Source organism: Numenius arquata, chromosome 4 (assembly GCF_964106895.1).
Source record: "Numenius arquata chromosome 4, bNumArq3.hap1.1, whole genome shotgun sequence".
Lineage (NCBI taxonomy): Eukaryota > Metazoa > Chordata > Aves > Charadriiformes > Scolopacidae > Numenius > Numenius arquata.
The window spans coordinates 33,137,782-33,154,106 of record NC_133579.1 but is presented as its reverse complement, the minus strand read 5'-3'; the positions used below and the strand labels follow the sequence as shown (position 1 = coordinate 33,154,106).

The 16,325-nt window shown below is 43.7% G+C and overlaps 1 protein-coding gene across 2 annotated transcripts in view; it reads left to right on the top strand.

Moving 5' to 3' along the window:
- The window catches only part of RIPOR2 (RHO family interacting cell polarization regulator 2), a 70,754-nt gene that overhangs the window by 42,139 nt on the left and 12,290 nt on the right, over positions 1-16,325 (top strand). The window contains exons 9-15 of one of the 2 annotated variants that reach the window (XM_074146372.1): positions 4,063-4,106; positions 5,455-5,580; positions 7,422-7,570; positions 8,757-8,886; positions 9,565-9,711; positions 11,032-11,721; positions 14,366-14,550. In XM_074146372.1, the coding sequence (XP_074002473.1) occupies positions 4,063-4,106; positions 5,455-5,580; positions 7,422-7,570; positions 8,757-8,886; positions 9,565-9,711; positions 11,032-11,721; positions 14,366-14,550 (1,471 nt within the window). The remainder of the gene's footprint in view (positions 1-4,062; positions 4,107-5,454; positions 5,581-7,421; positions 7,571-8,756; positions 8,887-9,564; positions 9,712-11,031; positions 11,722-14,365; positions 14,551-16,325) is intronic. The other variant, XM_074146373.1, reaches the window with a different exon arrangement.

Below are 16,325 nucleotides of genomic sequence, written 5' to 3'. Positions count from 1 at the left end.
TTGACGTGTATTTATGATAGGTGTGGTTTTCCCCCACCCCACCCCATTGCTGAGCCTTCAAACCCCCAGCTTAGACCTCTGCCCAGTGGAAAGGATCACAGAGCCAGGAACATCAAAAGCTTACAGAGAGACTTTCTGAGATGCTGCTTCTTGTTTTCAAGGCTAATTACCTCCCACAAACACTCCTCCTAACAGCCAAAGCAATTCAGTTTTGACGGCTGCTGTACCTTTTGCCTCTATTTCCATAATCCTTTAAGAAGATGACTAGGAAATTATGTGAATGCCCGTGGAGCTGAAGTTCTAAATACTTTCTTAATTTGACATCAGCTTTTTCTAAGTCCCTTACTTTTGCTGATTCTGACTACTACTATCTTTGAACAAATGTAAAAAGCCAAGACCTGGGGGTAGTTTACCATTTAATCACCTAGATAACTCAGCGGTGGCATTCACCTTTCAATTTTATTCCTTGTCTTTATGACAGGGGACTTTATGGGTTTGAATACAATAGAATCTGTTTTGCCTGAAGCCTCAGTGAATCATTGGATATTGTTAACGCTGTTATCGCTTTAAGACTAAATGTCTTGAAGAGATTGTGGGGGGATATCTTTTTTGGATCTTCAATCACTAGCATGAAAATAGTTCTGTAAAACAAAATCAGCATCTAAACATTTGTGGACTCTTAATTCTTCACTTGAAATCTCGCCCATTAAAAAAACTTACAGTATTGCTGGTGGAGTTTTTAGTGGTCACAGATCTCATACGGGGTTTTGTTTTTGCCTGCCCTGTCACAGCTGTGTGTTAGTTGTCTCCAGGGGTTGCAGTGCATGAGACATGATCTAGGTTAAATCAAGTTAAAATAGTCCAGGCTTCCATAGTAGAGAAAACAAGGGCAGCAGCTAAGATAGTTCTCCTAGCTCCATCCCACAGCACCAAAACTCAGGTTTTAAAGCCTCTGCTCTTAGGTACGGGAAAGGCAGTCAAAGATGCATAGATGTAAAGTTACCAGAGAGATACACAGAGCCTGAGACAGGTATTTCTATACAAAAACCCACAGCAGAACTGCAGCATGTGCACACTGAAGGAAGCACAAGGTCATGCAGTGTAGAAAGGGAATGGCATCAGGCCAAGTCCCTCAGAGCCTTTCCTTACTTGCTGTGAACGCAGTGCAATGTACAGTTCCTGACAGCAGGACACGTTGCAGAAGGTGTCATGGCATTGCAAATGACTGGGCTGGAACGGTCTGACCCCTTCTCTTTTGTATGCCCAAGTCCTCTGGCAAAGCCCGAGGGCTGTCGAGGAGCCAGGTGCTGCCTCACATGCAGGAGTGGAGCACAAACCACAAACAGCAGCTACTTCTGAACACAGTTCTCATAACACAAAGAAGCCCAAATTAGAAAATTGCAAAGAGAAATGGTCCATCATTAAGTATTCTCTAATTAGGACAGCTAAGATTCCTATCTAGATAGTTTTCCCTAGGAACGGGAATCCAATAGGACAATCCAGGCATTGCTATTGCAGAAGCTCACAATAGCTCTAGCACAAAAGCCTGCAGATCACGCAGCAAGCTTCCCCCTTATGTTATACTGCAGCATATCCAGCTAACTTTAGGATCTAATTTAAAATCAAAGCATTCCTCTCCCCAAAGCTTATCTGTTCCTAGCCATTCCAGTGAAAGTTATTTTTATTTTGTGCCCTCTCTCACTTACACTGAAAGCAAGCCAACCTACACAGTACTGTCAGGAAGCACGGGACCCACACTATGGTTTTATAACTGATTTAAAAAAAAAATAAAAAATAGCCTAATCATTTAAAAAAATAAAGATAATAAACTTGCCAGCAGGTTTTGATTACTGCTTAGGATTAATCATCTGTTGAAATTAAACAGGGAAAGCTAGAGTGGAAATCTAGAAGTTCCTGCATGAAATCTGTATATCCTGTTATGATGTATAGGGAAGTGCCCCTATACCTGTTGGAAGTGCCAGAGGAGCAGGAGGTAAAGTGCTCAGCCATTTCACTCAGGGAGAGCAATACTCTGGCCTGATCCACCAGGGGCTCTGCAACACTGAGCCCTGTGCCAGCAGCCACAGTCCATGTGTCCAGCATCCAGCTCAGGAGCAGAGGTGTACGTGCTGCACGAACTTCAGGTGACCTTGCCAATGAAGGGCACTAGTGTCCTGCCACCGTACCACAGCCACATAACGACCCTACCCCCTAATTAGTTACACTGACACCACCAGGAGCAACCTCCTGTCTGACCTGCATTACAAGCCCCGGACAGTGCTTTTACAAAGGTGTGATATTTGGAATGGTACAATAGAGCCATTGGCTCCTGCCATGTGTTTGGTCCCCAAGAGCCATTCAGTTACCAAAAAGTTGTTTCCCGTGAAAGTACTTATCCACCATAATCAAGTCAGCACTTAGTTCCCTCTTCATCAGGCTGAAGAGACTTGACCAGCCTGGTTGAGCCAGTCACCATTCAGAGACCTCGATTCCGGACAATGTCCACATGGAGTTTTAAGATACGTTCTCCCCCACCCCATCCACTGAGCAAAGAAAAGACCTTTTATTTTCCTCAGATGCTTTCAGTGATGTCCCATCAGAGCTCAAATTCACTTATAAAAGCATGCCTGGGGAGAGAGGAGCAGCAATGCAGTGCTAGTAAGCTTAAATTATTTATAAACAGTAAATAAGTGAGAAAGGAATGGGTAATGTGAGCTCTAAGCAAGGGCCTCTCTGTTCTGCCACACAGTAAGATGAGCAAAGAAAACTCTTTTATGGTTAAAGAAATGGAAGAGGAGGATCAGCAGATCACAGGGACAGGCAATGACTGCATGCAGGGTCTAGTTACTCCTAGAGTCCAGCTAGCAGGAATAATTCAGCCTGCTAAATAAAGCAACACTAGGGTTCATCATACTCGCCTTGATTTAAACACACCCATGCATGTTCAGTCACGGCATTTTAGGATAAATCCAGCCCAAAGACCTCAGAAAGTTTGTTTTCATTCCTTTGTATGCCACAGACTTTGTATGCATCCTCAAACCGGTTTCTTTGGGCATTGCAACACTAGAGGCATAGTTTTAAGCTTATGCAGTCAAAGCTGGGTAAATTTTTGCACCAGAACAAGTGCAACAGCTGCCTACTGAGGAGATGTGAAAGAAAGGAGAGGTTCCCTCTGTGGAGGAAGAGGATTAGATTAATGAAGACCAACCAGTTGCATCTGGTAGAAGAACAGGTCACAAGGACAGGAGAAGGATGGTAACATCCTGGGGATTTCAGGATGGTCACAAGTTTCCACTTCATACGTACAATGCCAATATAGAAATATCATCATCATGTCCTACCTTTAAAAAATAATTTTAAATAATCAAGCAAACATATACCACAAGTACCTTGCTGCACTACTTCTCCCCCTCTGGGAAAAGATGGGATAAATCTCGTATTGCAGATGTCAGTTATGTTTCTTGATATACTTACTATTGAAAGATACTCAGATTGTATGAGAGTGATGTTATTGAAACACCAAAAAGAAGGAGCCCCTCTTGTGTTTCTATTAAGATGTGCTAAAAAGGAATCTGTGTTAAAACGTATAGCTCAGTCTGATTAGCGTTAAGCAACAAGCGCTACGTGATAATCAGCAGCTCGCCTACGCATCATGATAGTAAGGGTGCTAAGCTCGGTTTCTGAAGCCAGATGACGTCAGGAAGCTTTTTTTTTCTTTTTCTGTAATTATTATAGGATAATTTGAGCTGTTGTAGGAAAAAAGAAAAAGGCTGGAAAGTGCAAATCTTTGATATGCAGCAAACCAAAACCCAATGAATTGTATACAAAAAAAAGAAAAGAGGAAAACAAATAATATGGGGGGGTGGTGTTAATTTTGGTTTGGAGGGTGCAGAGGCATGCATAAATGCATATAAACCCCTCCTGGCGGAGCAGCTGCCGCCCTCTCCTGTCCAAGTGTGTCAGCGGCGGCCCCGGGCATCCCGCATCACCCCGGGGTACCCCGCTGCTGCACCCTGGGGTACCCCAGGCCTCCAACAGTCCCTCTGTGTGTTTCCTTCTTAGGTCTGGCTGGCTTCGCTCGGCTCTGCCCGGGAGATCAATACGAGGTATGTCTGAGCTGGTTTATGGTTTGTTTACAAGCAAAAGAATGGCAGATTTCTGTTGCTTTTTATATCGCAATGAATATAGCCTTTTCACATCAGTACCCCAAGAAACAGCTATTATTTTTCTGGTATATCCTCTGAAAAGCCTTGCAGTTCTCGTTATGTCTGCCTAGGTCAGGACAACTGTCAGAAGACCTGAAAATTATATTCAGAGCACTGGATGATGGCTATTCAGAGAACTACAAGTTTTGAGTTTTGTTTTTTGTTTCTAATTTTTAAAATATAAACTTAAAAATCCACAAAACCAAACCCACAAGCAAAATCCCCTTATTTTTTACGTGTGTCTCAGAATGAGGGCATTCTTCTCACTGTCTTGCTCATTTCTAATTCCCCTGGAAAAAAGCATATGCCCCATCACATGCACGCAGAGTAAATTGAACAAATCCTTGCAAGTATCCTTTAGCGAATATTTAGACTTTACTTCATCGTAAAGCAGAGTAGCAGAAAGACACATTTCTTGAGACCCAGATGTTACCTGCTGCGAAGCTGTGTCAGGATCTCCGGTCACTGGAGCATTCCAGTAGAGAACATCAAGAGCCGGTTAATTAGAGGTGGATTAAAAAAAAAGCCTGCAGTTCAATCCAGAACAGAGCTTACCCTGGAAGAAATTCACAAATTGGCTATAGATCCCCCCAGCCTGTACTTCCCAGCTGTCCTGATCATCGATTCATGTTCCCACTCTCGTTCCCTGTGACAAATCTCTCCTGCCCCTCTCACGCCTGCAAGCAGCATGTGGTCCCTCTGCGAGGCCGAGTAGTTGGTGCAGGTCTCTCCCAGCCATCCCCACAGTCCAGAAGGGGCTTTTCTGCTCTTACCGCTTCAAACTGTGTTGTTGTGCTGTGGGGTCTCATTCATTTCCATCACCAGCCAGCCAAAGTCTCCCAGCTGGGGAGGCCTCTGATGGTGTATGGCCAAAAGTCCACCTACCCTCTCCACTGCCTGGGAAGGCAGCAGATCTAGAATGCTGCAGGTGTTAGGAAAGGCCACAGGGGCTTTCCACCTGCCCTCCCAAATCTCCTACACGCACTGCCACTTTCCCTGTAGACAAAACTCTGTAGCTTCTTTGTTAGGAGTCATCTAGTTATACAAGGGTGAAAACTGGGGTGAGAGGTGATTAGGAGAGCTGAGAGGCAGAGATCCTGCAGGACAGAACTTTTCCTTCTGGCTCGATGGGAAGCAGAAGGGCAGCACCTACCCCACTCACTTTTCCAATCTACTTCAGACTATTTCTGGTATTTGTGCTTTGTGAGAGCAGATTTCTCAAGAAAATAAGAGGATTTTTCTTTTTCAGATTTTCATGCGTTACGGTCGCCAGCGGTGGAAACTGAAAGGCAAAATAGAAGTGAATGGCAAGCAAAGCTGGGACGGAGAGGAAATGGTTTTCCTCCCTCTCATTGTTGGACTGATCTCCATTAAGGTACGTGTGCTAACTCCTTTGCCTGGAAGCAAGGCAGCAGTCAAGAAGCTGTCTTCTCGTGCACCATAAGCAAAAAATGCAGCAGCAGATCATTAAACTCTTTGGAAATGAGCCATAATGAGTACTTCCAGTGCACCTATAAGCGTGGAGTGCTATAGTGTTGTCCAATCTAGATGCTACAAGACTGTAATCAGTTTAGGAGTCCTGTGGGAGAGGTTGTCCTAACTCTCCCCAGGCTGGTGTCACAGACATGCTACCATGACCCTTGCTTCATGTCGCTCTCTAGAAACTCAGATTATTTGCACCAAAACAAGGGAACACTGGAAACCTGTTTGCTAACAGCATTCAGGAAAACAACAAACCCAACCCCAAAAAATCCCACTGCTCCTGAGGTCTGGTCCCACCACCCTGCTCAGAACAGCAGCAGTGTGAGACAGCAGCCCTGTGAGGTTTCTGCTCACAGTGAGATGAGGGCCTGTAGAAAAACCACTCTGACTTCTTGGCAGCTTCCTAGAGCACAGCGGTTCCCCAGATTTCTTAATGCCTGCAAGCCTCTGCTTTCCTCTGAGTCTATGCCCCATTCTCCAGGAAAAGAGCAACTTTTGCAACTCCTAGCAGTCAGCAGCAACTTTTCATCACAAACTGGAGTCTTTCTACCTCTGCTTCATCCCCTCATTGCCTCAGGTCTCCCCACACAGTTTTCTGCTGGCTGAAGGTCCATGTGCTCGTGTGCTTTCCTTCCAACAAACCTCCAACCAGAGATACCCATTCCCTGACTCCTGTCTAGAAATTACCGCTTATAATTATGCCAGGTGTCCCTGCTTAGGCAGCTCAAATTGGGGAGTGTCTTGAAAGTCTCATGGGAAATGTCCCACTTAAGAGACTACGAAACCTTCATGAAAAAAAATGTGCAAGCAATTACAAAACCACCAAGAAAATAATCCCAAATGTGTGAGACAGTAACTTTTCATAGATAGTCAAGTTGTGATACAACATGAGTCACTCTCCCCAATCTAACAACACAGTTTTAAGGTGGAAGTTTAGGAGAGAACCCTTTCTTGTAGTATATGAGAGCTTCAAATGAGAGGCCCATTAACGATTAAGGTTAATGTCTATATTCTTACCATTTTTGGACTCTGTCCAAAGACTTTCACATAAAAGGCTCAAGAACTGACTTTCAAATAGCCAAAGGTTTCTTTGTGTATCAGAGCTGCATATATAACTCTCCCTCTGAATTTTCAGGCGGATACATATGTAAATATGAATAGTACTCTACTGCTACTATAAAATATATGAAGGTGGTTCCTCGCCAATAGATCTGTGGAAGTCCTCACCAAAGGCCAGTGTAGATGCAAACAATTATATGGCTTCAGAGTTACAGCAGACAAACACATATAAGAGAGCTCCCTTGGGAATTACTAGGTAGGCAAGCTACATCAGGAGATTGCCTGTCATGAAAATTGTCTATTGCTGAGAGAGTATTAGACAGGAAAACATCCAACGTGCGCTCCCTGTTCTTACTCCTCCCTTGCGCTCTGCTTATGGTCACTGCAAAAGATCAAATGCCAAGGCTGGAGAGCCCCTTAGTCTGAGCCAGTATGGTTGTTCTCTTCTGGCACCTGTAAAAAACATAAAGAAAACATAGAAGCACAATCATATAGAACTACACATTTATTAAAAAAATAAATCTGATTTTTCCTCTAAGTAATGAAGAGGCAACAAGTATAGTCATATTTTGCTTTTAGCAAAGGGTCCAGGCCAGAAAATCAACACCATTGCTTTGTAATTAAGGATTGCAATGCCTTGTGTGGTCCTAAATATCTTGTTCTTCTCTCTTACAGGTCACAGAAGTTAAAGGACTTGCTACTCACATCCTTGTGGGAAGTGTTACCTGTGAAACAAAAGACCTGTTTGCAGCTCGGCCTCAGGTGGTTGCAGTAGACATTAATGACCTTGGCACAATAAAGCTGAACCTTGAAATCACCTGGTAGTAAGTAGAGCTGGCTGGTTGGTAACTGGGTCAAGCAGTTGTAAAAATTCAACCAAAGAGAAAATGTCCATGTGGTCTTTTCTTCTCCTTCCCTTCCCTGCAGATGGGGAAGGAATTGTGGCCCAAGTTTGGGAGAGGAGAAGTAGTTCACGGTTAGCCACAGGTTCCTGGTGTTACCAGTGGCATGTGGTGTTGTGCCTAGGTTCTTAGTTGTGCCTAGGTTCTTAGTTGTGCCTAGGTTCTTAGTTGTGCCTAGGTTCGGCAGTGACAATAGGCATGGTGAGTACTGACGTTACGAGGTATGTGAAACAGATAGTGATGGCAGATCATGGAATTGTGTATGTATATACTTCTTCCCCAAGCTCAAGAAAGGGGCATAACTTAGTCCTCATATATTCATTAAAAATTTTTAATATTAGTGTAAAGTGCAAGGGTGTTGCCTTGGATTTACATTAGCATAGCCAAGTTCAGAAGCTGGCCCATCCTTAAAAGCTGGCTTTTAAGGATGGGCCATGTACGCCATGAGGGTGGTGGGAAATCTACCATTGTCCGTTGTAGAGGTAGTGCTGAGGGCCACGGTTTAGTGGTGGACTTGGCAGTGTTAGGTTTATGGTTGGACTTGAGGATGTTAAGCGTCTTTTCCAACCTAAATGATTCTATCTGCATTGGTCAGCGTAGGTAAGCGGATGGTGTTAGGATTCAAACCCAATTCTCATGGCACTTTAATAAAACTGGTAATTTGTCATTTCTAAAGAACTGATGCTTTTAGCTTTTACAGTCATGTATGCTGTTTCTTGTAATGCAATAAACATGAAGCCAGCAATAACAGCTTCTGGTTTCCTTTATAATGCAACTGCTCTATTAATAGTAGAGCACCTTTCTCATTAGTATGTGTGGCACTTGTCAACTCAAATCCAAGAATACTTTTCATGTGAGAAGAATAACATCAGGCTAGGCTACATAAATGATTTCTGAGAGTAGAATACTTTCATCAGAACCGAAAACCACACTTCTGAGCCTGCTGTCTAATTAACAACATTTTCTTTTAAACGCTCTGTTAAAAAACCTGCTACCTCTGGGTTTTGATGTGCTAATAAACCACCTTTTCAAAAGTCCTTTCCATGGACCTGAAATTCCTTCTCTCCTAGCCTAACAACCATTTTATTTCCTGCTTGTGTGTCCGTAGCCCCTTTGATGTTGAAGACTTGACCCCGTCCACTGGAAATGTGAGCAAGGCATCTGCTCTGCAGAGGAGAATGTCCATGTACAGCCAAGGCACTCCCGAAACGCCGACCTTCAAGGACCACTCATTCTTTGTAAGCTCTCTTTAGCTTCATGTTTATGTAATGAGAAGCCCTAGAGCAGTTCAAACACTGCAAATGCTTCATTGCTTTACATGTCTAAGCCTTTTTTTCCCCTGGTTCCAGCAGGTTACCCTTGCAAATACTTACAAAGCAAGTTCATTCCTAGCTGCTAATCGTAAAAGAAGGTGACTGTGATCCTGGCATCTTTGAAACTTTGTGGCCAATTATTGCATACCTATTTTTCTTGCCTTACTGTTATAATACTTGATTATAATACTGGAATAATCTTTATTTTAGCAACCTGGTCTAGCGGGAGATGTCCCTGCCCGTAGCAGGGAGGTTGGAACTTGATGATCTTTAAGGTCCCTTCCAACACAAACCATTCTATGATTCTCTATCATTATAAGATGTGTGTTCATTTTGTGACAGTAATAAACATTATAGGACTAGTATTTTTAATGTATCTCGTGACAAAATTTGCCCCTGTACTGAAGATATTCACAGGGTGCTCCTACATTTTGCATGAATCAAATTCTGAGTGCTTAATCAGGACTGTGTATGAACTGAATAGGCCATCTGTAGATATGAATTTTACAAGTGCTGCATCCCATGCCTGTAATCTAGTACTCTGCTACAAAGCGTTCATTTAACTTGCCCTTCCTCACACCCTCTTTGCTTTAACTGTTGAAGAAATGGCTGCATCCCCTCCAAGACAGGCCAAAGTTGACAATCTTAGATGCTCTGCAAGACACTTTCTTTGACAAGCTTCGTCGCAGTCGCTCTTTTAGTGACCTGCCATCGCTCAGGCTAAGCCCAAAAGCAGGGCTAGAGCTATATGTGAGTCCTGTTTTTTGTTTGGTGAAGGATTTTTTTCAGTCCTCGTGTGGCATCTCCACTCCCACGCATGCTTCATGTGTTGCCCTCTGTTGCAACTCACTCATTTTGCTGACTGATTAGAGGGGAGAACATGACTGTGAGCCCATGCTGTTGCATTAAATCAAAATTCCTCTTGGTTTCTACAGGGATAATGATCAGAAACCAACTATCTGTGGGCAGAGAGAGGGGCAGAAATACAAGCTAACACGGTATTGCTAAAAATGGCCTGCTGCACTGATTGATGTTATACATTTGCCTAATAACTTGACTTTCAGATGCTAAAAGCATACCCTTTTCAGAGGAAAGAGGAAATAAACCTTTGAGTATGTTTAGGAAAAATAGCTGCTAATAGTGCTGGGGAAAAAGGTGCAAGTTTTGGACACTTTAACCTTATGCACTTTAATACGTTCTTTCCATCAAATTGTCAGCAAAATAGTAGTTGCCTTTCATCTGTGCTGTGCCTTTGCATGAATTTGCCACACAGCAAAGCAAAATTTTTAGGTCAGATAGACAGGTTGTGACTCCTGCAGTGACTTTTTCCCCTTAGTTCAGTCAGAGAGATGAATGTACATAGATGCTGTGATCATTTTTGGGTCTGTGTATGCTGGTTTTGCTTCCTAAATGAACAATATCCTGGTCAATATACCACCACACAAATTCTTTGTCATTTTGGCAGAAACTCACGTTGAACAGGATTCCTACGAAACTTATGTTCAACGGTTATTGGAGATATTCATGCCACATGCAGAACATACTTTCAACAGAAAAGAAATAGCATAGTAATATCACCATTAAAATGCCATGACACTAGAGAAACTTTTGGAGCAAGCTGTGTTAAATTGTAGGGATTGCTACTTTAGAAGTCAGAAAAAAACCACAATGGAAATCCGTAACAGGTATGAAAATGCAGCCAAGGTGGCTTAAGTACAACCCGATTAAAAAGAGACATGCTGCAGGAACTGGAGCAATGCACTGGAAATGCTGTCTGAGGGAATCTGGTAGGATGAGCAGAATTTGGGTCTCTATACTGGGAACACACTTCCTGGAGTTCTCGATTTACCAGAGAGAGATGAGCCCAAGTTTTCCAGCAGTTTTCCTGCCAAAATCAGGAGCCATGCCAGATGAAAGCAGAAGTTGGATTTGAAATATTTTTCCTGTCTCTCAAGTCTTGATTGCTTCTTTAGTCTTTTTCCTTGCATTTTTCTTTCCCAGGCACATACTATATATTTTTTTTCTCTTTCTAGTGCTGCATGAAAAACTTTTTCTCTATTATCTTTTCAGTCGAATTTGCCAGATGACGTCTTTGAAAATGGAACGGTGGCCACCGAGAAGCGGCCTCTTTCTTTCACTTTTGGCGACCTGCCTTACGAAGACCGCGTGCCCCCTGCCAATTCAGCTGAGTCCTCTTCTGCTCACGTCAGCTCCAGCCCTGACATCGCTGCGACCCCCAGCCAGCACCGAGCTCTCAAGTCCTCCAAGAGCTCAAGCCTGGACTGCAGCAGTGGTGACTCCCGCAGAGACTCTGTCGCTGAGCCAAAGGACCTGCCGCCCCGGGGAGAGGGAGCAGTGGTTGAGAACAAGGCCACCCCAAGGCCAGCTCCTGAAGTTTGCCAAAAAACCTCTGATGCTGGGAGCGATCACGTCTTTATAGAAACAACCATCCCAGTGTCTCTCCTGCAGGACACGGATGAAGGTTCTGAGCTCAAGCCTGTGGAGCTGGATACCTATGAGGGCAACATCACGAAGCAGCTGGTAAAAAGGCTTACATCAGCAGAGGCACCCATGACCCCGGAGAGGCTGCCCTGTGAGGGATCGATTAGTGGGGAATCAGAAGGATATAAGTCTTATCTTGATGGAAGCATTGAAGAAGCCTTGCAGGGGCTTCTTTTAGCTCTTGAGCCACATAAAGAGCAGTATAAAGAGTTTCAGGACCTGGACCAAGAAGTTATGCATCTAGATGACATCCTAAAAGTGAGTACGTTTTCAGAAAATACTACCCTAAAGAAAATCTGAGCGGGTAGAATCTCCTCCCCTTCCTCACAAACATCAAAGTAGGGTTTTTGGAGATCAGTAAAATTCCTCAGTAGCAGTAGATTTGTTCCTGCTTTGAGCATCCTTTCACAGTGTTGTATTTTTAAACTTCTCTCAGCAATGTGCTTACCATAGCCTTGAATCCTCAAGCAATGGATCTTTTAATCTGCTTGAAACCTGGGGGAAAGAGAAAAAGGTGCCATAGCAGAGGGGTAATTAAATTATACCTTTCTCAAAAAAAACCTATTTGTGAACCCATTGCTTGTGCCATACTGGAGATCAGATTGTAGCCAACCTTCTGCCTTTGAAATCTGTGGATCACATCCTCAGTGGCTGTAATTTAGCATGCTACCCCTAAACTCCGTGTGCAAAACTACACCATCTGAGGATCAGGCCTTTTAGCCATAGAAGCTGAATTTTCTAAATTGCCAAAGAGATTTAAAAGCACAGGTCTCGCTGAAGGCTGCCATCCCCTCTTGGCCTAGGCTTCTTCCAAGCCTTTTCCTTTTTCCCCCATCCATTTTTAAAATGGGAGACATCCTGTCATTACACCAGGATCGACAGAAAACGTACAAAATTAGAAAGAAGAAAAGGGTTTTGCATGTGTGTTGTTAATATGTTTACTGCTGATCACTGTGACTTGTATCTCCCCCATGAATAATAACTCAGGACACATTACTGTGCAAGGAGTAGTATACGGAAAATAACAATTTCAAATGCTTCATATTCATATGCAACTTGGCCTGCTAGTGATTTCAGCCTCAACATTCAAAAAACATGGCTGGGGAGGAAGGAGGGAAGCATTTATCCTTCAGCATTATCTTCTTATGAAGAAACTTTGCTAACATCCTTGTTTCCAGTGGCGTTTTCTAACTGCATGGTACTTTCCCAAGTTAAGAGCTTTTTTGACAGCCTGCAGCCCCTGTTTCTTGCACTATTGCCTGACGAGGTTCAAGCAGGCAAAGTTACCATTACTGTTATTTTTTAACTTTGTGGCTGCTCTGCAGCTTGTACAAAGAGGTCAACTATCCAAACAGCAGAGGGACAATGGAGACAGTTTGTTTACACTCCTTTTATCAGAAGTTACAAAGGGACAGACATGGGATGGGGCGAGAGAGGATGGACCTGTGCAGAACAGGATTCCTGCACGCTCGAGATAGACACCTCTTCCAGATCTGCTTCTATCTACGAGTCATGTATCGATCATCTTGCAGACCCACACTCAGCATTGCCAGCAGCTCTGCTGGGCTCCCCCTGCAAAACAGCTCAGCTGGAATCCAGCTGTGGCTAAAGAAATCTCTCTTGGTCATATTAAATGGACAGGGAAAAGGAGAAGCCCACATGTTGCTGTTTGCTTTTGTCTGAAGAAGCTGCACCACCAGCCCTGAAAGAAATGGTATCTAAAGCCATCGGTGCTGCAGAGGAAGCAGGATCCAGCACCCACCTGTGTCACAGATGTGTTGGGAAGTGTTAGTTTGATCAGCTAATTACAGTCAATTTAAGGAGTCAAGCATCGTACATGCTAACATACGACCATCACAGCATTAATATTGTGTGCAAACAAATTGGAAATAGAACTCCAAGTCCCCTCAGCTCCAGAGGAGCTGGTGATGAGTCTGAACTCAGAGGGCAATGCGTTTCGTTCTTCAAGCTGAGACAAAGTCCTGGCTTCTGCCTGTGACTGGAAGATACAACTTGTGTAATGGCACCGGTGGTTCCTGGCTGTTTCTGATCAAATAATCATGTAGTGCTAAAGGTGTTGAAGCCATTGTACAAACCAACAGAGGTGATCTCTCAAGCCACATCTGATCCTGCAAGGTGACCCTGGAAGCAAATCTATGAGCATGTCTGGATGAATCACCACATGGGACCAGGGCCTTTGATACTTCCTGCAGCAACAGCAAGGTTTCCATTGCATTTCTCCCAGCAGTGAGATGGGATGGCTTCCCCCCTCTCTAGCACCGTTAATTCCTGAGCTACAATTCTACCTTGCTGTGCCACGGAGGAATCCAGTGCCTGATTGGCTTTTCCTTGATGAGCCATGTGGCTTCAAAGACCACAAAAGTCCTCTCATCCCATGAATAAATCTGCAGATACGGGACCAGATTCATTCCTGGCTACGGTCCATTGGATTTACATCTGGAATAAATCCGATAGTGCCATTGGATATGTATAAATTGGCTTCTGTAGCTAGAACAGCAATTACAGGATGTGCCTTTCCCTTTCAACTTCCAGTGCATTAATTGCCATCTCTCCTTTCGGAAGATGCTGAAAGCTGCGTCACTTGGATTCAAGATATACTTCTCATTTCTATAAAACACATTGAATTTTGCCTTTCAGGGTTTTCCTTTGGGGAAGAGAGGGGGTAGAATGGAGGGGGAGGAGGAATGGAAGTGTTTTTCCAGTTCTCAGGCTTTGATTGTATATGCTATGAATATGAAGGTTTGAAATGAAACACTCAATAAAATGAAGTTTTAAAAATAAAATGAAGAATTTGAAAGTTTTAAGCTTTATCCTTTTTTTTTCTTTTCTTTCAGTAGTAGCTAATATCTGGGGTTTTCATTGGTTCGTTCTGCCTTTGCAGTGCAAGCCAGCAGTAAGCCGAAGCAGGTCCTCCAGTTTAAGTCTAACAGTTGAAAGTGCTTTAGAAAGCTTTGATTTCCTGAACACCTCTGACTTTGATGATGAGGATGGTGGTGGTGTGGAGGTTTGTAATGGTGGAGGAGGTGCAGACTCAGTATTTTCAGATACTGAGATTGAGAAGAATAGGTAAGTTTGAAGTAACTGCCAGCTGTGCTTACGCCAAACTGATACCCTAGCTCTTTGTTGCTAAGAGGGGATCCCGGTGCACACATTATTCAAGGAAGACTGACTAATCCTTCATAAGTTTATAGGGTCAAAGGGTTCCCTGTGGCTGCTGCATACAAAATCTTAGCTTCCAGGATCATTTTTTTCCTGTTCAAATATGCTCAATCTGTCCTCCAGAGAAGAAGGGTAAATTAAATTAAGCTGACATCAATACTGGCAGAGCCTCTTCCTTGACATAGGTTTGGACCTGGCTTTCCTTGGATGTAATTACTAATTCCTCTGTGGTTTTTCCCCCCCTCCCTTTGTCTTTTCTCTCTAGCCGAATGAGTCTTTGCAGTGGATTAAGCTTGTCAATAACAGTAACACAGGGCCAGATTTAAGCAGCATGGTGTAGGTTTCCTTTGGAATCTAAGAGTGATGACTGGTGCTCTGTTCATGGCCCTGTGTGTTACCTGCCCTTCTTTCATCACTTTTGGTCTTTCTGAGGAAAAAAAAAAAGGGGAAAAAAAAAAAAAAAGAAAAGCTGTGGTGTTTGTGCCGTGGTCTGCCATTGTCGTGTGACCTTAAGATGCTGTGTTTCAATCATTAGATCCTAAAATCCTGTTTGCATCCTCTGAGCCGACATGATGCCCAGCAGGCACATAAGTGGCACTGAAGCTGGGAAAAAAGAAAAGAACATGGTTCCCTAGGACCCCACGCTTTCCAACCAGGGAGCTATACATCTCACAGCTTATTGTGGCCTGTTTAAAACAATTTTGAGTACCAACAAGCAACCACCATTCAGGTCCCAAAATGTCACTGCGTATCCTCTTTCCAGAATAAGACTTGGTGGGGGAAAAAAAACTCGGAAAAATGTGTTGCTTGCTAATCTGGCACTCTGAGCTCAGTTCAGTCTGTGTTGATTTAAGATCTGGCTTTAACCAGGCACTTTAGCATAAATTTAACTTAAGCAGCAAAAATTAAGTTAGTTATAAGCTAACTTAGAAAGCAGCTAAAATCTTTTAAGTTAAAATAGAAGTTAAAATTTCATTTTTTCCCCTCTGGCTCACCCTTGGACAGTGTAGCTTCTTGTTTCCATTTTCAGATGTGTAAGCGTGTGACTCAGTGTAAAGATTGCAAGTGTTGAAACTTCTGAACTTGCAGCCAATTGCATTTGCCATCTGGGGACTGACCTCGGGCTTTGCATTTAAACACAGGGAGGACCATTTGTGCAACAGGGCAACATTGGAAATAATGATTTAAAACACAGTGAGACTAGCTTTACGCTCTTACAGAAACAATTGGCAAAGCAAGCTGTACACATTGTGCCTAAAACAGCGTATGAAAGCATCATGTCTCTTACTCCAGCAGTGGCTTTCTTTTCCTCCTGCAATGAGCATTAAATTTGGCAGCAGGAGGACACCGAAGGCGCAGGGCTGTTCTTAGCAGCTCGGTGCCTGGGATGACACGAATTGTCATGGTGCTCAATCCAGAGCAACTGGGGAGATGATTCTCCAACAGATGGGAGAAATCTGTTGCCACCAAGGGACAGTAACCACGGGTTGGAAAGGTTTGCTGGCAAGGGCATCGCATCACTCCAGGCAAACCAGCCACGGGATGGAGAGCTCTCCCCTCGCTGGGTACAGCCCTTCCAGCCCCATCCAGGGCAGCACTGCTCCTTTGCGATATGATGTGTTCATCCTGAGGTTTCTGGCTGCTTCCAGCTTTTCTGCTGTGCTCGTTGCTCGTTGCCCTGA